Source organism: Lactuca virosa, chromosome 2, assembly GCF_052849685.1.
Source record: "Lactuca virosa cultivar CGN04683 chromosome 2, Lactuca_virosa_CGN04683_v6, whole genome shotgun sequence".
Classification (NCBI taxonomy): Eukaryota; Viridiplantae; Streptophyta; class Magnoliopsida; order Asterales; family Asteraceae; genus Lactuca; species Lactuca virosa.
Window position 1 is genome coordinate 93,852,676 of NC_136427.1, and position 27,772 is coordinate 93,880,447.

Here is a 27,772-nt window from a genome sequence, read left to right on the forward strand (position 1 = left end):
AATTTGCACAACTGTCATTTCATTCGTAGCTCTCTGAAATATATTATTTTGATGATAGCGGTCTACGAAAAAAAATCATAATTATGTTGCATGTTATTCTCTCTTTTAGGATATTTATATCTCTGGTTTGGGTAATATTTGTTTTTTATGGTCAGTTTCTTATTTGTCATTTAGTCAGCAAGTGATGATAATGAATGAACAAGTTTGTATAAATATTAGATAAATAAAGTACCTTTACAGATATGTAAAAGTTTGTGTTTGTGATGGATAGCCATAATGCAACATCATGGCAATAAGAGCCTAAGTAGCCTTTCAAAGATCTCTTAATAATATAAAAGTCAATCATGATATTATAACTCACATCATTTGGATGATACCCATGTGACATGAATTTTTTGAATTCGTTTATCTCTTTTTGACATTGTATTTATTGCAGCATAACATGTTATTAACAACATACAACAAGTAGCAACCTAAATTTATGTATCTATTTGTTGCATATTTTATCGTTTGCTTTCTTTATATTATTTTGTTTCTCATTTGTAATGTTTGTAGTAAAAATCATGAATCTTTTACTTTTGTTTGTTTGCATGAGGCTTATGGATCGTTTATGTGTTTCTGATGTTAATTTGCAGGATAGATCAGTGTCGTGGGTAATTTGGTCATTTTTTTATGTTAATTTTCATGTTGAACTAGCATTGCATGGGCAATTTGGTCATTTTTGGAAAGTAATTCACATATGAATCACATTTACATATGACATCATATGTGATTCACATGTAAATCACATACGATTCATATATGAATCACCTTTGATTCACATGTAAATCACATGTGATTCACATATGACATCATATGTGATTCACATGTGAATCATATATGATTCACATATTAATCACATGTGATTCACATGTAAATCACATGTGATTCACATGTAAATCACATATGATTCACATATGAACCACATGTGATTCACATATGAACCACATGTGATTTACATGTGAATCACATGTGATTTATATGTGAATCATATGTGATTCACATGTGAATCACATATGATGTCATATGTAAATGTGATTCATATGTGAAGCGCATGTGATTCATATGTTAATCACATGTGATTCATATGTTAATCACATGTAAATCCCATATGTATTTCGGTAAGTGTTTTTACATCAATCATTTTTTTAAATTTTCTTGTAGATTTGGAAGAAATTGTGGTGAATATTGAAGAGGTGAAAATGATAAATTGAAGAAATATGAAAATATTGACACGAAGACATGAAAACCCTATTAAATTTTGTAACATTTTTTTTATTTTTTATATTTTTTTATCGAATAAAATACTTATTCTATTGTATTTATAGATTAGTAAATAAAATGAGTTTTCTTATTATTTCCTTACAAATATTATAGTATATGAAATATGCATATATGCATTTGTAAAAATATGCATATATATATCTAAAATGTTGATTTTTTTTGCTTAAAAAATTATAGTATTTTTTAAATATTCCAGTTTTTTTTTAATTTATTGATTTTTAAATGCTTTTAAAAAAAATTGCAGTTTTTTTTAAATTTTTTTTCAATTTTTTTTTCAAAAATTCATGTTTTCTATAAAAAAAATTAAAAAATCTACACTTTTTTTATAAAAAAATCAAAAAAATACTATTTTTTAAAAAAAAATCCGAAAATTTGATTTATTACGTAAAATTTTAGACATTCTTATATATATATATATATATATATATATATATATTAAAGATGACCACATTTATGAATAGTGAAGTTGTGTACTTTTTGGCAAGAATAGCCCATGGATGTGTTGTTTCCGTTTTGTTTTTGTGCCTGGGCATTTTATGTGAATATTTACATTCTTTTATACACGTGTTGATCATCGTTTGTGATTTATGCGCTTCGGGATCCTTCCCACCACCTCAAATATCTTCAGTCAACGTTATCTCTCTTTTCTTCCACAAACCTCCCATCACTCATGCGAAATCGGCGGTAAACCGGTGTCGTAGCGGCATATGGCCGGTCACCGTCACCGACTAGCAGCAGGAATAAGAGCCGACGTCGGCCTCTTCTGATTTCGACATCTACACTTGACTCTCCTTCTGTGGCCGCTTCGTGAAGATATTACCAACAATCGAAATCGGCAGTGGAAAAAGCAACGATTTTGGAGCAAACCGGTGTCGCAGCGGCATATGGCCGGTCACCGTCACCGAGTAGCAGCAGGAACAAGAGCCGAAGTTGGCCTCTTCTGATTTCGACATCTACACCTGACTCTCCTTCTGTGGCCACTTCGTGAAGATATTTCATACAATTCTTACCCAAGTTACCCTTTATAATAGGTAATCTCTTCGAACCCTACGATGGTAATTTTTGAAAACACGATCAAATCTATTTCAATCACATGAATCAAATAAGAACCGACTCACATCGCAGGATCCACCATCAACGCAATCACCTATACACATACCAAATCCCACTTTCTAATGATTGTGTTCTTTTCTTCAACTTTTGCAGAGGTAGCATTAGGGATCCAATTGGATACTTGCTGCTTCATACAGATAGAACTTCTAGGGATGGTAGGTATTTCAAAATAACTTCCTCTTGGTCAGTTTATACACATACCAAATCCCACTTTATGAGTCAGTTTATTATTGATTCATGAGTTGATGAATAGGTATTGTCGGGTGGGAAGGTCCTTCTTTTCTCCTAATATTGGGAAAGTGCAGCAGCTGGGAGAAGGCCTGGAGTCGTGGTGTGGATTCTACCAGAGTATTCGGCCTACTCAAATGGGATTGTCGTATGACAGACACAGAACAAAAGTGTTTGAAATTAATTAAAAGGCTGGGATCATAATTGGAAAATGGAAAGTTACTGCTGATTTTATATTCATTGTATAATATAGATATGGCTTCAGCGGCTTTTATTGAGGCTCTCGCGGCAATAGATTTCGTAGGCCGGCTTCTTGGCAAAGGTATGCTATCCAGACCGCTCTCTGATTCTGACCATGTCAAGGTATAGGTATTCCTTTTCTCTTTAATCAACAAATTATCACTCTTCTTGCATTTAATATACAAAATAAACTTGTTGTAGATTAAAAGGGCTCTTAGAGGAGTCAAATTTGAAGTCACTCACAGAGGGAGTGTAGGAAGAAAATATCGAGTTTTTGGATTAACGTCGCAGCCCACAAGAGAATTAGTGTAAGAGTTATGTTCTGTATGGATCAAGTGTTGTATCAACAAATACTTTTTTTTTGGACTGAATGAACCGTATGAACGAGATTAGATGGGTCATGTTAACCTTCTTTCAACAAGTGATACTAAATATAAAATGATTGAGAGTTTATCTATGGAAGAAATTTACTTAACCTTTTTTTTTTAACAGATTCCCAGTTGATGACAATGCAAAGATGAAGTCTGTTGTTAAATACTTTCAAGAAATGTATGGATTCACTATTCGGCTAACTCATCTCCCTTGCCTTCAAGTAGGAAACCAAAAGAAGGCCAACTATCTACCAATGGAGGTCAAGATCTGATTAGTTCATGCATGCAAGTTTGACTATTTCTGTTGGTATACTTTACTTGGCTTGACTACAGTATAAATTTACCTTTGAATTTTTTATTTATTGGCCAGGCATGTAAAATAGTTGAAGGGCGACGATATACAAAAAGGTTAAATGAGAAACAGATTACTACTTTATTGAAAGTTACCTGCCAGAGACCCAAGGATCGTGAAAATGATATATTGCAGGTTGTTTTTTTTTATTCCTTAACTTTTCCAACTATTGTTTTTTCCTATTTGTTTCAAGAGAACTGTCTATGCAAAAGGAAGAAAAAACTTCATCTTGCAAAATAAGGCCTAAGTTTGAATATTATGATCATTGTAATTAGGGGTTTCCTTTCTACTCAACATCCAATTAGGGTTTCATATAATTAGAGTTACTTTTTCCAGTTTTTGGACCAAACTACCCATACATACTGTTTCTATAGTTAAAAATTTTGATTTTAAGATTTTTGGATGATGACGTGCCTAAGCCAGCATGGAAGAGTCGCGCCCGGCCATGAGACCTGGCGTCCTGGCCGAGCCAAGAGAAGCGGACTCAGTGCCCGCCAGCGCCCCTAAGAGCAGGGTGCCCCGATGAAAGTCTCGCGCCCGCCAGGGATGCTTGCAGCATCAAGACAAAGGATACGGTCAAGCGACAAGGCGAAGGATCAGAGCATTACCGTCGGAGCCAATGGCAGTACTCTAACAGAAAGAGGCGCACAACCCTCCAATCAGCGCCTCTGACCTTGTCCCCTAAAAGTGATCTTGTCTCGTACGGACGAGCAGGGTCGCTAAGTATAAAAGGACGCATTTAGGAGCGCTAAATGTAAGCATTCTTCACCAAGCCACTCCGATCAGAAATACTCAAAACACTACCTAACTTGACCGTCGGAGCGTTCTTCCGGGAGCCTCCTCCCGGGGCTGACGACGATTTTCTCTTGTGACCTTGCAGATACTTCCTAGCGCCATATCAGAGCACCGGAGCAAGGTCGCATCATTTGGCGCCATCCATTTTGTGTGACGAAGAACGAAAACAAAACCACTGTTCAATAGAATCTATGGCGTCTGACGGCGGCGACGGAGTCGAACGAGTTCAGAACAGCCCCATACGCTCCATGACACCGTTGGACGACATGCCACCGCCTATAACGACCACCAAAGAAGCCACCGGGGAGGGAAGCTCTGTGCTAACCCCGGTGCCATCAACAAGCCGCCAGTTAGCCCAACCGCTTCCCGCACTACCGGAAGCGAACACTGAAACCACCGCTCAACCACCACCCCAACAAATGTGGCCAACCTTGGGGACGATACCGCCGTTGACATTTCAGCCAACGGCGACACAATTCTCAGTAAACCAAACATCACCATTCTTTACCCCGGTGGTACAAAACCAACTTCCCTTTTTTCCAGCAGCGATGGCAATCAACCAAGCACCAAACGCCCAACCGACATTTCATGTGCTGCCACGAAGCCAGATACCAACAAGCACACAGCCGACGCTCCCACCGCTCGCACAAGCCATGACAGCACCACCATCGGTTTCCTACTCTACGACAGGCACTTGGGGTGAACCTCTGGTAACCACCAACATGACCCGACAGCAACCCATACCAACACAACTCCCAACCCAAACTCCGCTCATGCATCCAGGATACTCGTTACAGCTGCCGTTCCAGCAACAAGCCTTCTATGGTCCCAACCTGGGGTATCAGGCATTCTACGGTCATCTGGGAGCGTCGTCGTATAGTACGCCCCACGATGCGCAAGGCCCGCTAGCCATACCTAATCAGGATTGCCTGTCACGGAGTGTTACATCCCCGTTTGCCAAGGAGCTGCTAGATTACGAAATTCCAAATACAGCAAAACTCCCCAACTTGAAAACCTAAAATGGTACAACCGATCCGGATAGCCATATTGATACGTACGAATGGACGATGACGTCGTTAAAGCTGGACGAGCGTTTCTGGTGCACATACTTCCCGACCACCCTAGATGGAAATGCGGGCACGTGGTTCAAAACATTGCGACCGGGTAGCATCTACAACTTTGGCCAACTCAATATCTCTTCCTTACAAACTTCATGCAATTGCGTAAGTGCAAAGGTGACTCCTACTCCATCATTGGGTGTAAGCAAAAGGAGGGGGAGACGGTAAGAGAATATTTCACGCGGTTCACGAATGCCATGTTAGATGTGCCAGGTCACGACGAAGGCCTCATAGCAGGAGCTTTCACATGGGGACTCCTGCCAGGTCCTTTGTCACAAAAACTCATGGGAAAAAAGCCACAGACAAGAGCCGAATTGAAGGAAAGGGTGGAGAGGTACCTAAGACAAGAGGAAGGCGAGGCGGCAAAACAAGCATACCTGAGCGCCATGACAGTCAAACGCTATAATCCAACCCACGCAGAAGCGTCGGGAGGAAGCAGATACTCCGGAAGAGGAAAGAGACCGATGGGGCGCTTCAGGCCATTCGTCAGAGACGACAGACGAAGCCGACGGCCAGAGGTATACGCGGTCGCAGACAAGCAACAAGAAAAGGCACCAAGAGGACGGTACTGTGAATACCCCAAAAGCAAAACACACGATATTGTTAATTTCTCAGTCCTTAAGAAAGAGAGGGAGGAGAAAAAACTTAAGGGGGATCTTGTGGAGATAGCACGTAGTCTACGTGCCAAATTCGACGCAGAAAACGCCAAAGGAGCTCCGAAAGAGGGCACTCAGCCTAAAGAAATATTCATGATACGCGGCAAGAGGGGTAGGCACGAAGGGACTACTCGCCCAGAGAACCTTGCGGACGCAACACAAGCACTCACGTTCTCGGCACAGGATCCCAGGCCAGAAGGCTGGACAGGTGATAACCCACGCGTAATCCAAGCCTCCATTAAGGACGTGGTTATACACATGGTATACATCGACACAGGAAGCTCAGCGGACATCATCTACGAACACTGCTTTCGCCTACTCCCAGACAGGTGGGAGGATGGCTTAAGATCTACATCAGGAAGATTGGTCGGTTTCATAGGACACAGTCTCTGGCCACTAGGAACCATCCACCTCCCACTCACGCTGACTAGCCACGATAAGCAGCGGAGGAAAACGGTTATGGTCGATTTTGTAGTCATTCGACATTCAGCAGAACATAACATCATTTTGGGCAGGACAACTCTGCTTAAGTTGGGAGCGATCCCATCAACAATGAACGGGATAGTGAAGTTCAACACTAGTGATGGACCGGCTACAATTATGGCCACATCGCCAAGACAACTGCAATGTTTCGCAATCATGCAGCCAACTGAAATAACAAGAGAAACCAAAAAGGCACGGAGTGGACCGGCAAACGAGAAGGAAGTGATCAACGAGGAATACCCCGATGAGACGATTAGCATCGGCCACAACCTCGCAGGGAACACCAGACGAGCACTTGCGGACCTCCTCAGACGGTACAAACACGTGTTTGCATGGGCCCCCACAGACATGGTTGGCGTAGACCGGAAAATCATAGAGCACAAGCTCATGATTAAACTAGGCACAAAGGAAGTTAAGCAGAAAAAGAGGGTTCAAGGAGGAGATCGCAATAGGGCGATCGACGCAGAGGTAGCCAAACTGACAAAGGTGGGGATCTTGAGAGAAGCAATCTTCCCAACCTGGATAGCTAATCCTTTCATGGTACGGAAACATGATGGGTCGTGGCGCATGTGCATCGACTTCTCTGATCTCAACAAAGCATGCCCTAAGGACTGCTACCCCCTACCAGAAATCGACCAGAAGGTAGAATCGTTACAAGGTTTCAGGTTAAAGTGTTTCCTGGATGCATATAAAGGGTATCATCAGATCCTAATGAACAAAGACGACGAGGAAAGAACGGCCTTCTACACAGATCACGACACATTTTGCTACACCAAAATTCCGTTCGGACTAAAAAATGTGAGGGAAACATACCAACGCTTGGTCGACTCCATGTTTTCAAAGAAAATTGGAAGGAACATCGAAGTGTACGTTGACGATATGGTCATAAAAAGCGAAGATGAAGAAAGAATGCTACAGGATGTCGAAGAGACTTTCAGGACGTTGGAAGAGGCAAAGATGAAGTTGAACCCGAACAAGTGCACCTTTGGAGTTGAAGAAGGCCAGTTCCTAGGATACTATGTCACTAGGCAAGGCGTCCAACCCAGCCCCGCAAAAGTGGATGAGTTCATGGAAACTCCACCTCCAAGCACTTTAAGGGATGCGCAGGGCCTAAATGGGAAAATCACAGCACTCAACAGGTTCATCTCAAAATCGGCCGACAGGGCCATGCCACTATTCAACACACTAAAGGGCTGTATTGAGAAAAGTAATTTCCAATGGACGACAGCAGCAGAGGAGGCGCTCCAAGGCATCAAAGAAGCCTTACACAAATTACCCACGCTAGCCAGCCCCATCCCGGGAGAAATATTACAAGTATACCTCTCAACCTCAGCTGAAGCCATATCATCTGCACTAGTCGTGGAAAGAGAAGGGGAGCAGAAGCCAGTGTACTTCGTAAGCCGAGCGCTACAGGGCCCCGAACTTAACTACCCTACCCTGGAAAAAATGGTGATGGCACTAATTTATGCTGCAAGACGATTAAGGCGGTATTTCCAGGCGCACCAAATAGAGGTCCTAACGAATCATCCGATCAAGCAAATATTACTCAAGCCCGAAACGTCAGGCAGACTAGCAAAATGGGCAATAGAGCTGGGTGAGCATGACATCAGTTACCGGCCAAGGACAAGCATCAAGGGACAGGCGTTAGCGGATTTCCTGCTCGAAGTCCCGGGAGAAAAAGACGCAGCCAAAGGAGGAATTATGGCAGTAAAAGAGATCTCAGAGGAAAGTCGGAAGTGGACGATGTACACAGATGGAGCGTCCAGCAGGGAAGGCTCAGGGGCTGGCCTAATCCTAACCAGCCCAGAGGGAGAAGAAGTTATGTATGCCCTCCGTTTCGACTTCCACACCTCAAATAACGAGGCGGAGTATGAGGCGCTGCTCGCCGGCCTACGCCTGGCCCAGCAACTGGGGGCAGAAGCCGTAGCAGCGCTAATGGACTCAAGATTGGCTGCCAATCAAGTAAATGAGAGTTTCAAAACAAGAGACAAGAGGATGGAAAGATACGTTAAAACAGTGCGACAACTTACTAAGTCCTTCAAGGAATTCACGATCAAACAGATCCCAAGGAGTGAGAACAGGAGGGCAGACGCCCTAAGCAAACTCGCATCGACATGATTTGACCACTTATCAAAGAAAGTTCTAGTCGAAGTACTCAAGGAAAGGAGTATAGAGGAACAGCAGGTAAACACACTTACGACAGCGGGACCCACGTGGATGACTCCGCTGATAGATTACCTGCAACAAGGCATCCTCCCCGATAGCCATGATGAAGTCAGGAAGATACGCATAAAGGCACCTTCATACGCACTAATCAACGGAGAGCTATATCGGAAAGGGTTCACAACACAATGGCTAAGATGCATAAGTAAAGCCAAAGGGAAAGAGGTACTGCAAGAAGCACACGCAGGCCAGGCAGGCGCACATGAGGGGGCACGAGCCTTAACATGAAAGGTACTCTAGATGGGGATATACTGGCCAACGGCGCACCAAGATGCAACAGAACTAACAAGAGCATGCAAGGAATGTCAGATATTTTCCCCAGTCCAAGCAAATCCACCTGCGCCTTTATCCAACATGTCCAGCCCATGGACATTCTATCAATGGGGAATAGACATTGTGGGACCATTCCCAGAGGCACCAGGGAAACTGAAGTACATGGTTGTGGCGGTGGATTATTTTACAAAATGGATTGAAGCGGAGCCGTTGGCGTGCATAACAGGAAGGCACATATAGTTTGTCTAGAAGAACATCATGACCAGGTTTGGCACGCATAAAATACTGATAAGTGACAATGGACTCCAATTCGCTGAAAACCCGTTCAAAGAATGGTGTGCCAGCAAAGGGATCAACCAGCGATTCACGTCAGTGGCACATCCACAAGCACACGGGCAGACAGAAGTATCCAACAGAACCATTGTGAACGGGATCAAGAAACGGCTAGGGAAGGCCAAGGGAAACTGGACTGAGGAAATAGCAACGGTGCTATGGTCATATAGAACCACCCCGCGGACAGGCACCCAGGAGACACCATTTAGTTTGACATATGGAATGGAGGCAATGCTCCCGGCAGAGGTGATGATAGGCACGCTAAGGACAAGCTGCACTAACGAAGAGGCCAACTCCCAGGACTTAAGGCTGAACCTAGATACCCTTGAGGAGAGGCGAGAAAAGGAAAGTATACGCCAGGCAGCGTATAAGCGTGCGACTGAAAGATACTACAATCAAAGAGTCAGGGAAAAAGCGTTCAGAGTTGGAGAATATGTGCTAAGAAAGAACTAAGCAAGTCGGGCTCAGCCTCAGGGGAAGCTGGGACCCATATGGGAAGGCCCATACAAAGTGGTCGAAGCGAACCAGAATCGGGCATACGCTTTGGAAACAATGGAAGGAATACAGATACCAAGAACATGGAATGCCAGGAATGTGAGGAAATTCTACTTCTAAAAGAAAGCTGCCACGAAAAGGCGATAGAGCCGGGATATCCCCTAAGTGGGTGCCGGTGGATGACTCAAACGCTGGAAAAGTAAGAAACCAGGACAGAAACCTAAGTGGTTAAGCACTTTTCAGAAGAAAGCTTCTGTTATTCGACATGTTCAAAATCTTGTACTCGGTGTACAAATTTAAGCAATCAAAGTGATGAAAACCTATACTTAGTGTACTGAACATTTAAATTATAATGCTTAGCGCATTCAATATTAATACTTAGTGTATTAAATACTCAGTGTATTAAATCTTAGTGCATTCGGCCTTAATACTTAGCGTATTAAATACTCAGTGTATTAAACCTTACGATCGACATGTGCAAGGCCTATACAGACGCTTAGCGCACCGAGCCATCAGTGCGTAACCCCTATACCCTGCATAAGGTCGAACGCTTAGAGCGTGACCTTGCGGCATTAATCACTCTAGCAACCAGTGATGCATAGGAAAATGAACGCACAAGCAATAGCATAGCATAAACCATCAACAGTTACGCAAAAGTAGCATCACCAACAAAGTAAAAACAACCATATACAGAATGTCCAGGGCATAAAACATCAACAAAAAAAGGAAACAAAAACAGCAGATACAAATAAGTTTTCACGCCCCATAGGGGTAGCACACAGAATCTACGCATCACCAATCACATCATCATCACTGCCATCTCCATCACCACCACCAAGCCCAACAGCATCTCCCACGCCTCCAACGCTGTAACGCTCATGTTTCTAGTCTAGCCATTAATATTGACGTAATAGTCTAGGTTAACCTTTGTAACTCAATTAGAAGAAATGAAAATGAATTATGTGAATATTATGTGAAAATTATGTGTTTTATACTTAATTATTAGGGTTTAATTAATTAAGAATAAAAATGAGCGTCGAAAATAAATATCAGATAAAGCCGATATTTATTAAGAAAGTTATAGTGGTCGTGACAAGGATTACAGATATATAAAGAATGCCGAAATCCGAGTTATAACGAAGAAGTTATGACCTGTCGAAGTTTCGCGACAAAACCGGCACGGTGCTGAACGTCGTAAAAAGTGAGTTTTTGATAAACTACTTTTTAGCCTTAGTGATCTAAACGAAAGTCGTAGTGTTCCTTAAACCGAGAGTAGGTATAAAAAGAACGCCCAAATCTGACTTCGTATGAGTAAGTTATGATTTTTCTAAATTTCGGCTTAGTAGTAGACAGCTAAAAACTCGAATTTTAGATCGAGTGATTTTTAGCCGACACAACCTAAACGAGAATCGAAGGTCTCGTAAATAGTAGTAAAACGGTAAAAAGACAGACGAAAACGGACGTCGGATGAAGAAGTTATGAATTTTTAACGGATTTCCTGTCCCGGTCTGTTAAAAATAATAATATAAAAATTAAAGTCAAAATTAGCTGACGAAGTCTAAACAAAAGTTGTAGAGCGTAATTTTACCTACGCGTGCATATAAAGAACGTCAAAAACGGAGCTCGTGTGCGAAAGTTATGGATTTTAGAAGTTTTTGCACAAAAATCGAGAAATTTCGCATAGGTGGCTTCGGCCACGTCACCCTCGCTCATAACGCGCCACGTGTCCGAAAGATGCTGAGTCACCGAAGCCAGCTGGCGAGGCGTGTCTCCTGCCCTCGCATCCGAAGTGCGGTCCAGTAGCGATCTGACGTGTGCCCCTTATCGCGTGTCCGACCCTCGCATGCAGTGCCACGTCCGAAGTCTCGGACCATAGACCTCGGTCCAATCAGGAGGCGACACCAGGACCCTCGCACGTGCGACCCATGTGACTTCGCTCCGGATCTGCTGACGCGTGGAGGCTTCTCAGCCCTTGGATCAGGAGCCTCGCCCTTATAAATAGAAGGATGCGAGACCTCCCGGGTATATTTTGCAAACTTGTCATTTTTAACCCCCTTTTCAATATTTCTTTCATTCCAACTTCCCCCGAAGCCCCGGTATCGATTATAGCACCCGAAACACGTCTCGAAGTGCCCGAGAAGCTGGAAAATTTATCTTTTCGGTTTCGAAGCCCGACCCTTGCAGAGCCCGGTTTCTTAATAAAACTCCCGGTTTTATTAGAAACGATCGTTTTAGGAAACGGATTGCTGCCCGATTTTCATTAAATCAGGTGAGTGTGTAGTTACTTTCACCTTACACATAGATATAAAGTATTTTATATAAAATACGTGCTGTGTGAATATATATTGTTTGTTTATTTGAGATGGATGTTGAAGGAATGATTTATACAGGTTTTTAAATAATTTAAACTGTATATATGTATTTTTATCTACAAAAATGTTGGGTAAAACATGGGTAGATGAAATAGTGGGTGTGTGATGAAAGGTGAGTTGGATAAATGAGATGATCAGTGATATAGATCATGAGTTGAGGGTGAGTGGTGAAATATGAGAAAAGCCCTTACCTAAACGTTGGCCCCCGTCATTCAGCAGAGTATGGATGACAACCATGGACTATTCTAGACGGTCTGTGGAACACTAACAGGCTTGCAACCTGTAAGTGTGTGAACTATATGTTCATCAGCTGTACTCTAAAAACCCATTGACATGTATTGCGGGAGAGATTCCTGTGGGAAATATTGTCGATAAATAAGAGCTAAGGACTTAGCTCATGGGGACGATGTGACTTCGTGCCTATTTGACATGTATTGCAGGAGGGATTCCCGTGGGAAATACTGTCGATAAATAAGAGCTATGGACTTAGCACATGGCGACAATGTGACTTCGTGCCTATTTGACATAAATTGCTGAGGGAAAGCAATGTTGTCACCCCGGTGTTTGTTTTATTTGACATAAATTGCAGAGGAAAGCAATGTTGTCACCCTATTGGTTGTCCTGTTTGACATAAATTGCTGAGGAAAGCAATGTTGTCACCTTATTGGTTGTTTTATGTTAGGTTGTCTTGTTTGACATAAATTGCTGAGGAAAGCAATGTTGTCACCCCGATGGTTGCCTTATTTGACATAAATTGGTGAGGAACCCCCGAAGCAATGTTGTCACCCCTAGTGAAAATCCTTAGGCTAGGTCCCTTGTGATAGTTGTTTTAGGGACGTAAAGTGAGGATAATGGGAATGGGTAATTAGGGTTATTTTTGGTTGATGAAATTAATAAATTTATTGTTGACTGAGAACTTAATAAGTTTATTATTTATTGTGGGTTGAAAACCCTATATGCTCACCAGGCTTCCAAGCCTGACCCACTCAGCTTTTTATATTACAGGTAGTGGACCCCGAGCATAGTCGGATGATGACGATGAGTGATTTTTGGATTATAGGCCAGTAGTTGTAAATAACTGTGTAAGGCTTATAATGTCTTGTTTATGCTTTTGATCTGTATCGGAACATGACATCCCGGGGTTTTGTTATGAAATAAAAATATATATTTCTTAAAGAAAGGTTTTGATAAATTTTTATCATGTTTGGTTTTGGGAACAAATTCCGCAACATCTTTTAAAAGGATTACTCTGATTTTATTTTAAAAAGCATAAATTAAATCGGTCTTTTCTGGCCGAGAAATTAGGGGATGTCACAGTTGGTATCAGAGCATTAGTTTAAGCGAACTAAGAAATTGTAGGATTTCTAGACTTAAGCTTAGAATGCTAAGTGATGATTGTGAGATGAGTGTCTACCATATTTTAGACACGAGCACTAGTTTATTTTAGGAAAGATGCCTAAAATGCTTTTATGTGCTAAATGCTATATGTTTGCCATATATGCCATTATTTATTCGGATCTATGGTTTGTTGCCGACCGGATCTGGAAACCTTATGTGTGTAAGATTCTAAGCGTATGATTACGAGATTAGAACTAACATGTAAACGTTTCAAAGTGATAAGGAGATTTATACGTCTATCGTAAATAAAGCTTTCCTATCTTAAATTCTCGTCCGGTACACCGAACGTATGCTTGGGTGTACAAAACATTATGGTGAAGACTCGTAGAGAATTGAGTAGATGGAGGAAATGAAAAGCTTATGATAGTGAATGATACCTATTAGAAGATATCGTAAGAGTGGTATCTTGCCTTTAGAATATGTTTGATAAAATAACGGAACGTTTAGAGGGGTACGGTACGTCTGAAGTACACCTTCGATTGGCAGGATGATTGAATGATTGGTGTAATTCTTCAAGTTGTCCCATCGTCTGGAATTTCCATCACCAACCAAGTTGAAGTAGAATTGATGATTGAAGATACGCATGGAAGAAGTCCTAGTAGAGTCTAGGAAAATTTTATGATTAATTGGACACATTCGTATGTGTTAAATTGTTTTGTGATTTTAGGACTTGGGGACTGCGAGACAGTACTTGGGACGAGTATGAGTAGGTGTGAATAGTAGTAGAGATCTATACTACTGGAAGCACAGGACTCACACTTGGATCAGGGAAAGTCACAAGGTTACCAAGGAACTAGTAATTGATTCCATCTTATTCTAGTCTGTCGTTACCATCATTTCAGTAATGACTAAGAAGATGATTGTTATTCTGACCCTAGTGGTCATATCAAATTGAGTCCGACTACGCTGATTTTGTTACGTGGTTCAGAGAACCAAGTTCGATGTAGTAGTTGACTTAAGCCGAATTGAAGTAAAGGATGATCAAAGCGATCAATAGAAGTATCGCGTTCGTTGTTAAAGAAGTTGGGTTAGGTTGTGTTCTGACCCAAAGGGATAAAGTGATAGTGTATACATTGAGGCAATTGAAAGGGCATGAAAAGAACTACCCCACTCATGATCTGAAGTTGGCAGCGGTAGTATTCGCCTTAAAGATATGGAGGCACTATCTTTATGGTACTAAATGCAAACTTTTCACTGATCATAAGATTCTTCAATATCTCTTTAATCAGAAGAAATTGAACATGAGGCAATGACGCTGGCTAGAGTTACTTAAGGACTACGACTGTGAGATACTTTACCACCCTGGTAAAGCAAATGTGGTTGCTAATGCTCTCAATCGGAAGATAAATCTTGAAAAGAAAAGGGCAAGAGCGTTGAGGATTGAAGTTGTCTCGACAATTATGGAAAGTATAAAGAAAGCTCAAGAGGAAGCTTTAGAGAAAAATGACCGAAAGGAAGAACGTTTGGGATAAAACGTTGGTGTTTGATACAAACAGTCAAGGACTGAAGGTATTCAAAGATAGGATTTGGGTACCTAAGACGGGAGGAGTAAGAGATCTTCTGATGAAAGAAGCTCGCAAAACCATGTACTCGATTCATCCCGGCAGTACGAAAATGTATAGGGATCTAAAACCCTATTACTGGTGGCCGACGATGAAGCTCGATGTTGCTAAGTATGTGGCCGAGTGTGTAACATGTGCTAGGGTTAAGGCACAACATCAGAAACCGTATGGGAGTTTAGAACCTTTACCTGTACCCATGGGTAAATACGAAGGTATTGCCATGGATTTTGTGACTAAACTGCCCAGAACAAGGAACGGTCACGACATGATTTGGGCGGTCGTTGATCGCTTCACTAAGAGTGCGCATTTCATAGCAGCCAACGAGAAATGGTCTATGGATAAACTTGCGAATTCTTACGCGAAGGAAATTGTGAGGCTTCACGATGTTCCGTTAACGATTGTATCGGATCGTGACAGCCGTTTTACCTCAAGGTTTTGGAGGAGTCTATAAGAGGAATTGGGTACCAAGTTGTGTTTGAATACAGCTTACCATCCGCAAACCGATGGTCAGAGCGAATGAACAATTCAAACATTAGAGGATATGCTGAGAGCATGTACCCTAGAATTCCAAGGTAACTGGGATGAACACTTACCTCTAGTAGATTTTTCCTATAATAATAGTTTCCACTCGAACATCAAGATGGCACCTTATCACGCTTTGTATGGAGAAAAGTGTCTAATGCCGTCATGTTGGCTGGAAGCTGGGGAAAAGTAGTTTGTGGGACCTGAAATAGTCCATCAGACTGCTGAAAAGTTGAGAGTAATTAGGGAAATGATGTTAGCAGCTCAAGATCGTCAAAAGAGCTATGCTGACAAGAAAAGACAACTGATATCATTCGAAGTTGGAGATTCGGTTTTACTTAAAGTCTCGCCATGGAAGGGACTTATAAGATTTGGTAGAAGGGGAAAGTAGAGTCCAAGATTTATTGGACCATTTAAAAGTTCTTCAGAGGATCGGGAATCAAGCTTACAAGCTAGAATTACCGGAAGAACAAGAGGGTATTTATAATACCTTTCATGTAGGTTATTTGAGAAAGTTCACGGGAGATGTGCCCGACATAATTCCCATTTCTGGATTAAGGTTGGATGAAAACAAGAGGTTAATTGAAGAACCTGAGGCAATCGTTGACCGTAAGACTAAGAAGTTGTGACGCCAGATGGTCGATTTAGTGCTTGTGCGTTGGAAACATACGAATGGGCCAAATCTCACCTGGGAAAAGGAGAGTGACATGATGAGTCGCTACCCGTATTTATTTGCTGATGTGTGATTCCGGGGACGGAATCATTTTAAGGGGGAGAGAATTGTAACGCCCGTGTTTCTAGGCTAGGCATTAATATTGACATAATAGTCTAGGTTAACATTTGTAACTCATTTAGAAGAAATGAAAAGGAATTATGTGAATATTATGTGAAAATTATGTGTTTTATGCTTAATTATTAGGGTTTAATTAAATTAGAATAAAAATGAGCGTCGAAAATAAATATTAGATAAAGCTGATATTTATTAATAAAGTTGTAATGGTCGTGACAAAGATTACGGATATATAAAGAATGCCGAAATCCGAGTTATAACGAAGAAGTTATGACCTGTCGAAGTTTCGCGACAAAACCGGCACGCTGCTGAATGTCGTAAAAAGTGAGTTTTTGATAAACTACTTTTTAGCCTTAGTGATCTAAACGAAAGTCGTAGTGTTCGTTAAACCGAGAGTAGGTATAAAAAGAACGCCCAAATCTGACTTCGTATGAGGAAGTTATGATTTTTCTAAGTTTCGGCTTAGCAGTAGACAGCTAAAAACTCGAATTTTAGATCGAGTGATTTTTAGCCGACACAACCTAAACGAGAATCGAAGGCCTCGTAAATAGTAGTACAACGGTAAAAAGACAGACGAAAACGGACGTCGGATGAAGAAGTTATGAATTTTTAACAGATTTCCTGTCCCAGTCTGTTAAAAATAATAATATAAAAACTAAAGTCAAAATTAGCCGACGAAGTCTAAACGAAAATTGTAGAGCATAATTTTACCTACGTGTGCATATAAAGAACGTCAAAAAAGGAGCTCGTATGCGAAAGTTATGGATTTTAGAAGTTTTTGCACAAAAATCGAGAAATTTCGCATAGGTGGCTTCGGCCACGTCACCCTCGCTCATAACGCGCCACGTGTCCGAAAGATGCTGAGTCACCGAAGCCAGATGGCGAGGCGTGTCGCCTGCCCTCGCATCCGAAGTGCGGTCCAGTAGCGATCCGACGCGTGCCCCTTATCGCGTGTCCGACCCTCGCATGCAGTGCCACGTCCGAAGTCTCGGACCATAGACCTCGGTCCAATCAGGAGGCGACACCAGGACCCTCGCACGTGCGACCCATGTGACTTCGCTCTGGATCTGCTGACACATGGAGGCTTCTCAGCCCTTGGATCAGGAGCCTCGCCCCTACAAATAGAAGGGTGCGAGACCTCCCGGGTATATTTTGCAAACTTGTCATTTTTAACCCCTTTTTCAATATTTCTTTCATTCCAACTTCCCCCGAAGCCCCGGTATCGATTATAGCACCCGAAACACGTCCCGAAGTGCCCGAGAAGCTGGAAATTTATCTTTTCGGTTTCGAAGCCCGACCCTTCCTGAGCCTGGTTTCTTAATAAAACTTCCGGTTTTATTAGAAACGATCGTTTTAGGAAACGGATTGCTGCCCGATTTTCATTAAATCAGGTGAGTGTGTAGTTACTTTCACCTTACACATAGATATGAAGTATTTTATATAAAATACGTGTTGTGTGAATATATATTGTTTGTTTATTTGAGATGGATGTTGAAGGAATGATTTATACAGGTTTTTAAATAATTTAAACTGTATATATGTATTTTTATCTACAAAAATGTTGGGTAAAACATGGGTAGATGAAATAGTGGGTCTGTGATGAAAGGTGAGTTGGATAAATGAGATGATCAGTGATATAAATCATGAGTTGAGGGTGAGTGGTGAAATATGAGAAAAGCCCTTACCCAAACGTTGGCCCCCGTCATTCAGCAGAGTATGGATGACAACCATGGACTATTCTAGACGGTCTGTGGAACACTAGCAGGCTTGCAACCTGTAAGTGTGTGAACTATATGTTCATCAGCTGTACTCTAAAAACCCATTGACATGTATTGCGGGAGGGATTCTCGTGGGAAATATTGTCGATAAATAAGAGCTAAGGACTTAGCTCATGGCGACGATGTGACTTCGTGCCTATTTGACATGTATTGCGGGAGGGATTCCCGTGGGAAATACTGTCGATAAATAAGAGCTATGGACTTAGCACATGGCGACAATGTGACTTCGTGCCTATTTGACATAAATTGCTGAAGGAAAGCAATGTTGTCACCCCGGTGTTTGTTTTATTTGACATAAATTGCAGAGGAAAGCAATGTTGTCACCCTATTGGTTGTCCTGTTTGACATAAATTGCTGAGGAAAGCAATGTTGTCACCTTATTGGTTGTTTTATGTTAGGTTGTCTTGTTTGACATAAATTGCTGAGGAAAGCAATGTTGTCACCCCGATGGTTGCCTTATTTGACATAAATTGGTGAGGAACCCCCGAAGCAATGTTGTCACCCCTAGTGAAAATCCTTAGGCTAGGTCCCTTGTGATAGTTGTTTTAGGGACGTAAAGTGAGGATAATGGGAATGGGTAATTAGGGTTATTTTTGGTTGATGAAATTAATAAATTTATTGTTGACTGAGAACTTAATAAGTTTATTATTTATTGTGGGTTGAAAACCCTATATGCTCACCAGGCTTCCAAGCCTGACCCACTCAGCTTTTTATATTACAGGTAGTGGACCCCGAGCATAGTCGGATGATGACGATGAGTGATTTTTGGATTATAGGCCAGTAGTTGTAAATAACTGTGTAAGGCTTATAATGTCTTGTTTATGCTTTTGATCTGTATCGGAACATGACATCCCGGGGTTTTGTTATGAAATAAAAATATATATTTCTTAAAGAAAGGTTTTGATAAATTTTTATCATGTTTGGTTTTGGGAACAAATTCCGCAACATCTTTTAAAAGGATTACTCTGATTTTATTTTAAAAAGCATAAATTAAATCGGTCTTTTCTGGCCGAGAAATTAGGGGATGTCACAAACGCCTTCAGAAACAACATTCTCAACACGGTCTGACTCACGAGCAACAATCACGGCTTCCTTATTACCCTCACCACCCAAACAACCGTCGGTGTCCAAATGACCACTTCCACCACCGCTTTCATCAACAACATCCTCGTTACCAGCAATCCTCCTGTTATCACGATCAACCTCCTCATTGCCGCCCGCCACATCTTCAGGAGTACCATCAGAACCAGAAAAAGAACAAAGGTCACGAACCCCCTGCATGTCTAACTCACCCAATCCCAAAAGCGAAGCATGATCCATACTAGCAAATGCCAACAGAGCCTCATTCACGCTAACAACAGGACTAGAGGCGGGGGCGTCTACAACGCCTTGATGACCGGCATTAGCCAGGGCTTTACAAACAGACTCCGCTCCGACAACAAAAACGGCATGTCGAATAAGACTCACGGCCCCTGTGAACTCCGGATGCTCAATCAGCTTATCTACAATTCGCACGAGCCCCACTTGTAGTAACCAATTAAGATCACGATGCACAACGCTCGCACTCGACTGCAAATCAGCAACCACCTGATCGTGATCAGCTGCATCACGTTTAAGGCTCTCAACCTGAATCATTAGACCCTCGTTCACCTGAGAAAGGGAATCAACCTTCGCCTCCAAGCCCGACAACGTCTTCCATGACAGCTTTTTCGGAGGCAACAAGTTGGTACTTCCGCTCCGAACGCTGAAGATCATTGCTAAGTTCTGAAATACGACATTCCAAATCAGCAACACGAGCCCCATAACCGGCATGTGCCGCCTCCATCTCGCTGAACATCTGAATACGTCGTGCTCCTGCGGTAAGATAAAACATTGACTGTGCAGCAACATAAGTCATGTTATGGGAAAGGGCAGAACTACCCATAATCTCCATATCAGCGATGGCAGCCGGAGGAAAGGCGTGCCGGGCAAACTCCAAAGCATTAGCACGAACAGAAAGACGGGATTCATTGTGAAGATTCCAGGAAGGAATAAAGGGAGAAGGCCCTGAAGGCTCCCCACCCAAATCCTTGAAGGGAGAAACAGGAGTTGGGTCCGGATCGTGAAGGTCCTTCGAAGGAGAAGGATTAACAGAGGAAGGTTGAATAACCTGAGAAGGAACAACGGGTTGTTTAGGCGCCCCACCAATCCCTTCAGACTGTGAAACGTCATCATCAGGGATTACGACAACAGCTACCGGTGACGAAGAAATCGAACTCAGAAGGCGCGAAAAGTTGCGCCTAGTCTGAACTCGCTTGGCAACACTAGGTGCACCAACAACCGATGCCCCCATGGCCAGAATGGCTTTACGCTTGGCTTGCAGCCGCCGAACATCAGCAATCACATTATCCTTGTTATCCTTGTCACCCTCAGAGGAAGTATGGTAAGCACCACCCAAAGGCATGACGGAGGAAAGAGGACGGACTATAAGGGGGTCCGCTTCAGCAGATGACGGGTTCTCGTTCATCGATGGAGGAATAGGCATAGCAGCAGTCAGAACAAGTTGATCCAAGCAGCAGGGAGGAGGTAGGCGCTCAACCAGATCCACTTCCCGATGCTCTAGTTTACCCTTATAGCATTTTCGGAGCACTTCATCCATAGACAAAGGAGACTCATGACCTGGAAATGTCAAAACATCAAAGAAAAGTCAGGAGGGGAAGACCGCCAGATAATAAAACCCTAACATTGGTAAACAGAAGGAAAACACAGAAAACGTACCATCAATAACGATGAAGAAAACTGCCATTTTACTGCGACGCCTCCAAGACGGGCTCATCCCCACACCGGCGAGAAGGGCCTCAGAGTAATCTTCGGGAGACACCTGGATATTCTTAAGAAGATCGGCCACGCCCTGGTTATGAGGGAAAAGTTTGGGGATAGTATCAGCAAAAGCATTAGCATGATAGTGACCGCTACCCACCAAACCCTGATTAACCTAAAACCATCTATCTTGCCAGTTTTTGGGAGTCCGGCTGTCAGGCACCAGAGTATGCCCCCCACGATGAACGGAAAGCGTGTATTTATCACCGGTACAACAAAAGCGGAAGAAGTACTTAAAGACAAAGTAGTCAGGAAGATACCCATTAGCCCGACAGATCATTTCAAAAGCAACAACCTTGTTCACGACGTTTGGCATTAGCATTTGAATACTGCAACCATCTCTTTGAAGCATCTCCTCTTGGAAATCAGTTAAGGGGAGACGGAGACCAGCATCCAGGGTTTTCTGGTAGATCCCAACCTTCCCGGAAGGGGAGACAGAGGATAGAAGAACCTGGTGAAGGAAACTCCACACCATCGAGAGAAGTGAGACCATAAGTGGTCTCAAGATACGCGTACTCAGAGGCAAAAGGCACAATGCCTGGGGGACTCGCCATGAAAGAAGAAGAAAAGGGAGATAAGGAAGAAGAACAGAGAGGAAAAAAAGGGGAACTTAGATAAGAAGTTATGATGGATACTCTTATAAGAAAACAGAAAGGGCGGGATGTTCAAAATGTCTGACACGATGACGTAACCGTTGGCCATCATGAGCGGTCAGGTCACCATTAAGACCGGAACGACGAGCGAATGAAGAAACAACACGTGTAAAGCTATCAAGCCCAGAACGACGTATCGAGTAGTACGACGTTACGCCTACTGGACTGGGGGACTTGATGACGTGCCTAAGCCAGCACGGAAGAGTCGCTCCCGGCCATGAGACATGGCGCCCTGGCCGAGCCAAGAGAAGCGGACTCAGCGCCGCTAAGAGCAGGGCGCCCCGATGAAAGGCTCACGCCCGCCAGGTACGCTTGCAGCATCAAGACAAAGGATACGGTCAAGCGACAAGGCGAAGGATCAGAGCATTACCGCCGGAGCCAATGACAGTACTCTGACAGAAAGAGGCGCACAACCCTCTCTGACCTTGTCCCCTAAAAGCGATCTTGTCTCGTACGGACGGGCAGGGTCGCTAAGTATAAAAGGACGCATTCAGGAGCGCTAAAGGTAAGCATTCTTCACCAAGCCACTCCGATCAGAAATACTCAAAACACTACCTAACTTGACCGTCAGAGCGTTCTTCCAAACTGCCCCTGCATACTAATTTTTTAGTTATTTTTTTTATTTTAACAGTTTTGGACGAAAATGCCCTTGCATAATGTTTTTATAGTTAAAAAAATTTGAATTTAACAATTTTGGATGACACAACTCTTGCATATCGTTTTTATAGTTAATCTTTTTTTGATTTCAACGGTTTTGAACGCAGATTGATGTTGAATATATTTAAGTAGTAAATTGAGTAAATAGTGATATACTTTGCATTTTGTTTTTATTCCTTTACCAAAAAACAAAGTACATAGTCATTTTTTGTTTTTCCATCTTTAGGTGTTAAATGCAATAAATAGCAACAAGCTTTGAATTTACACATTTTTTTCGGTTTTCTTTTTTTTGTAATTTCTTTTTTTTTCCAAAAACCAAACTACATTGCTATTAGGTGCATTTTCCATTTTTATGAGTAAAATGACCCAAATGGCAACATACTTTCAATTTATATGTATTTTTTTTCCATTTTTACGAGTGAAATGCCCCAAGTGCATTCTCATTTAGGAAAGAAGAACCATGGATACACCAGCCGTCGGATTTAATCTCCGATTTCACAACTTCACCATTCTTTAAGGTAACTTATATAGCGGACGTATGTTATGTTTGTTTTTTTGTTGTCTAAGATTACATTTTCTAATTTTGTTTTTATTTTTTTATTGTTGCACAGCAGCTGTTGGCTGGAATACCTACATGGATCTACATGTCAAGAATGAAGCTTTTTTAGGTGAATTTGTCACCGCCATTTTTCGTTGATTTGTAGTATCACCAGGTAACTTTTGTTAATTTTTATGTTCCTTTTACTATGTTTAATATATAGATTGGTAATAAAATGAATGAACATTAATAGATCATGCATTTGGGAAATTGAGTTTATGAATATACTTGTTTTTTTCAGGGGTAGCTGTTGCCTGGAAAGCTGCAAATGTGAAAACTGGAACTGCAGTCGTCGTATTTGGACTAGGTGTAGTTAGGCAAGCTGTATGATTCTTATGAACTTATATAAATGATTCTTATGAACTTATATAAAGATACAACTTTAAAAGGGTCCATAACAGTAAAATGGGACATTGTATGTTTTTTAAATTGACTTGCCCTATAACAATACTCAAACTATAAACAAATAGTTGATCAAATGCCATTTACAAAGAACAAACAACGGAAAAAATTGTCGCATCCGACCCCCGCAACGCGGGGGTCCCCACCTAGTTTCTATTGATATTGCCAATAACACAAAAATATTAAACATTAAATGAGATTGGTAAGATGACGATTATGTCCCTAATAAATTAATTTTGATCTAACGCTCCACTTTTAGTTCTCAGGTTCTCGGGAAAATATGAGTTCTCAACCGATCTCACCCATATATATATATATATATATATATATATATATATATATATATATATATATATATATATATATATATATGTTTGGATTATTGTATTCTAACTAATTATTGTATGGTTGTAGGAATGATTGTGGCCAATTAATTTATTTTTTTTAAGAAAGTGATTAATATATATTATTGAATTAAATATAATTGAAAAATACCATCTAATTTAATTACAATGATATTTTAGTCAATTAATATAAATTTAATAAATGAAAATTGTATATTTTAAGGGATCATAGATTCTATTAATTTTTAAAATCCGATTTTACGAATTAAAATTCTTTTAATTCAGACATTCTGACAGAATATGTTTATGAGTATATTCAAAAATAAAAATATTGTTGAACAATAAAATAATAAAAATATTCTTGAACCTAGATCATTACTTTAAAAACTTTTTGTAGAATAACAAATTCTCGAACCATCAATTGAAGAATAAAACAGAAATTGCAATAATTACATTCATTCTTAACAAATACAACTATGAACATACATAAATGACATTCATTCGGAAAGAATATAAAATAATAATGGTTAACAATTATATTTATTCTTTAAGAATAAAACTAAGAATGGTTAAAAGTCAAATAAAAACATTGAAATCTAAGTAAAACACTAATACATTCTGATAGAATATTGTTGCTAATCATTCTGACAAAAAAATGTTAATCCATTCTGAACGAATACTTTTGCCTTACTTTTCATTCTTCACCAAGCTTCAAACTGAGTTTCCATTCTTCACGAAGCTTCTTTTTCTTTACTTGATGTTATTTCTTTCAGAATTTATAGCTTCATAAGAATTTATAACATTCTTAAAAGTTGATTCACTGCTATACACACACAAAAAAAAACATTACAATTTGCTTAAACATGAGAATTTCTAGTCGGAAGGTTACAAATTCATTAGTGACTAAATCACTTAAAATGTTTTAAAAAAGAAGGTTACAAATTCTTGATACCATCTTTTTTCACGTGTTAACATCAATTGCATTTAATTAGTAAAACATGCCCTCAACAAGCTTCCCAAGATATATAATCACCTCATATGGCTCCTAGCTTGTTACAAAGAAAGTGTCAGAATCCAAAGATTTGTTCTTTCAAAAAGTAGATTGTTTCTTTTGGAATCAGGAATAATTCATCAAGTTGTTATGGCTGTTAAGAATTATGACAAGTTAAAAGAGAGAACAAAATGATATATATTATGTGTGAAAGTGGAAAGGAGGTTAAATGAATGAAATATATTCACCTTGACACCTGGCAAGGGTGATCTACTTGTAACCTCTATTTTATCAGCATCCTATTTTGAAAAAGGTTAATAGTCAAGAAATTAAGAAATGTTAAGTTAAGAATCGTCTTATATTTAACGTTCTAATAATACAATGTTTTCGTCAAATCCTATAAATCAACACAACACTTTGAAAAGGGAACTTGTTGAGTGCTTCCAACTAACTAGCTTGGCCCTTATCCTAACAAAAAAAAGCTTAATAGTTACTTCTAAAATCAAGAATCTGACACTCATATACAAAAGGTTGTAACCAAATATACTGTGAATGAACAAAATTGCATTCATATATGCGCTTCAATTGCCACTAACCACTAACCTAAATGCAGATCACAACATTATATTTCCAACAAAAATTCATACATAACTTGACAAACCACAACATTATATTTCCAATAAAAATTCATACATGACGGCAATTTTGAACATCATAGATGAGTTTAAGGCAAGAAGAAAAGGAAAAACCTTACGTGATGGCTGTTGTGGAGGCAAGTCAGAATTGGAAACGGTATTAATGTCGAAGTGGCGGAGGAAACAAGGGGAAAGATAGGATTTTAGTTTCATCCCAAACAAATGTTGTATTGAAGGATTTTTAGGACTTTAAAGATTACCTTCAATCGGCCGACTCTTTGTGACTTTTGGAGGGATTCGAGACGTGCGTGAAGAAGATGAGGGCTGAATGGCAGGTCACTGATACCCACCACCACCGCCTCCTCGTCGTTGATTCTCTATTTCCTTCATCGGCGTCTAAGTTTGTCCGACATCAATCTGGTGATGATTCGACTATTAAAGAACCTAATTATCCCTTTTGTTGTTCTGTTGATTTAAACCCAATCGAGAATATTGAAACGAGAAAGGGAATGAGTGAACGAGCTGTGAGGGATGAAGCGGAAGAACGATTGTGTTTGTTGGTCAATTAGGTTTTAAATGCATAAAGTATCGTGACTAAATCAAAGGGATAATTAAATATTTATTTGTTTACCAAAATTAATTAATAGGTAATGTTACAATTTTACCCTTATTTAGGTTTTGGAAATGATTGGTCCACAATCATTCTTACATCCATACAACAGTTAGTTAGAATACTCTATATATATATATATATATATATATATATATAGAGAGAGAGAGAGAGAAAAAAAAAAAATTGACCACAAGATCCGGAATATCATATTCCGGAGCATGTAGTTTTGTTCCAGATTTTTGATCTGAAATGCGATATTCCGGAGTATTTGTGAACTTGTTTAGAAGTGGGTGCCGGTTGGTGAGAATTTGGTCCGGAATTTGACACTCTGTATTAGTGTATATGTATTATACTTGTGTAGCCCATTTGTATTAGATTCAAAGCCAATGTATTTGATGTAGACCAATATGTTGTATTTGTATATATATTCCATTGTTCAATGAAGATCTCGCTATCGGAAAATACCATTCTATCATGGTATCAACAGAAACCTTACTTTCCTTATTCTCCTTCTTCTTTTTGATCCTCCTGATGCCGGACTCAACCCTAGCTGCCGCCGGCCTTACCACCTTATCTTCCGCAATCATCTCTCCCATATTCCTCTCTTCTCCTAAACCATGGTTGGTGAAACTTCTAATTTCTCAAATGAAAAACCATATGGTGCTCTTAATATCAAGACTTATGTACCAATAATTCTTGATCTCAATGAACTCAATTATGATGCATGGCAGGAGTTATTTGAAACCCACTTCAGATAAAGACGAAGACTGATTCAAGCTTGAATCTGTGGTTAAAACGTGGCTATATGGAACCCTCATGCAATCTCTTCTTAACATGATTCTCACGAAGAATTCCACATCCCACACCGTTTGGCTAAGCCTTGAAAATCTCTTCCGTGATAATAAAGATGCTAGAAGAATTGAATTTGACAATGAGCTCAGGGACATGACACTAGGAGATCTTACCATTGCACAATATTACCAAAGAATGAAGTCAATATCATATCTCCTGGCGAATATTGACAATCCTATACCCGAGAAAACTTTTGTTGCTCACCTTCTCAACGGCCTCTCTCCTCAATATGAACACATTGCCACTCTCCTCCGCCATCAGGATCCTCTACCCACCTTTCTTTAAGCTCGCTCCAAGTTGTTAGCTGAAGAACAATGGCTCAAGAACTATTTCCCTCCTCAAGCATTACACACGGATCATTCATCATCTCCATTTGTTTTACTTGCTGGTCACAACAACTGTGACAACCTGTTATTTTCAAGTCAATAAAAGTCAACATAAGTCAATAGAAGTCAAACCCTCTAAATAAAATTCGAGTTTTGTTTATTTTGTTAAGATTATAAGGGTTCAATGTAATTTAAAATATATAAATGATGTTTTTATATAAGTATTTTAATGTTTGGGATATAAACACTTAGACTAAAAACACAATTTTGGGGCCAAATTAGGAACCGAGAACACCCCCTTGACCGAAATCAGATTCCGACCGAAAACCCATTTCGGCTGAAAACTCCCTTCCGACCGAGAACCCTCTCAATATATATGATTTAACTCGAAAACATAAGTCATTTCTCACTTTTCCA

General features: G+C 40.6%; 1 protein-coding gene and 2 long non-coding RNA genes across 8 annotated transcripts; 2 read left to right on the forward strand and 1 right to left on the reverse strand.

Annotated features, from left to right (window-relative positions):
- The first annotated feature begins 1,946 nt into the window (after positions 1-1,946).
- On the forward strand, positions 1,947-13,510 carry LOC145156451 (protein argonaute 10-like). Of its 2 annotated transcripts, XM_079075820.1 has the most exons (7): positions 1,947-2,354; positions 2,530-2,591; positions 2,690-3,027; positions 3,106-3,212; positions 3,397-3,535; positions 3,646-3,762; positions 13,381-13,510. In XM_079075820.1, the coding sequence occupies exons 3-7, from the start codon at positions 2,920-2,922 to the stop codon at positions 13,441-13,443; spliced, it is 534 nt and encodes a 177-aa protein (XP_078931946.1). In that variant the 5' UTR covers positions 1,947-2,354; positions 2,530-2,591; positions 2,690-2,919; the 3' UTR covers positions 13,444-13,510. The 2 variants fall into 2 exon arrangements, with proteins under 2 accessions (XP_078931946.1, XP_078931945.1); XM_079075819.1 differs by lacking the exon at positions 13,381-13,510 and having other exon boundaries at positions 3,646-3,921.
- A 9,399-nt stretch (positions 13,511-22,909) lies between these two features.
- LOC145156452 (uncharacterized) lies at positions 22,910-23,596 on the forward strand. Its single transcript, XR_013736714.1, has 3 exons — positions 22,910-23,112; positions 23,209-23,307; positions 23,434-23,596. It is a non-coding gene; the product is annotated as an uncharacterized LOC145156452 (long non-coding RNA).
- An 855-nt stretch (positions 23,597-24,451) lies between these two features.
- On the reverse strand, positions 24,452-26,116 carry LOC145159295 (uncharacterized). 5 transcript variants are annotated; one of them, XR_013737617.1, is made up of 3 exons: positions 25,178-26,116; positions 24,972-25,083; positions 24,452-24,758 (listed from the first exon to the last, which is right to left on the reverse strand). It is a non-coding gene; the product is annotated as an uncharacterized LOC145159295 (long non-coding RNA). The 5 variants fall into 5 exon arrangements; XR_013737619.1 differs by having other exon boundaries at positions 24,452-24,761; XR_013737616.1 differs by having other exon boundaries at positions 24,891-25,083.
- Between the last annotated feature and the right edge of the window lie 1,656 nt (positions 26,117-27,772).

Excerpts from the sequence above, each read along its gene's own strand:
- LOC145156451 (XM_079075819.1), top strand. The coding sequence starts at position 2,920 with ATGGCTTCAGCGGCTTTTATTGAGGCTCTCGCGGCAATAGATTTCGTA. Across the intron at positions 3,028-3,105 it reads CTGATTCTGACCATGTCAAG|ATTAAAAGGGCTCTTAGAGG; the intron begins GTATAGGTATTC and ends AACTTGTTGTAG. Across the intron at positions 3,536-3,645 it reads CCAACTATCTACCAATGGAG|GCATGTAAAATAGTTGAAGG; the intron begins GTCAAGATCTGA and ends TTTATTGGCCAG.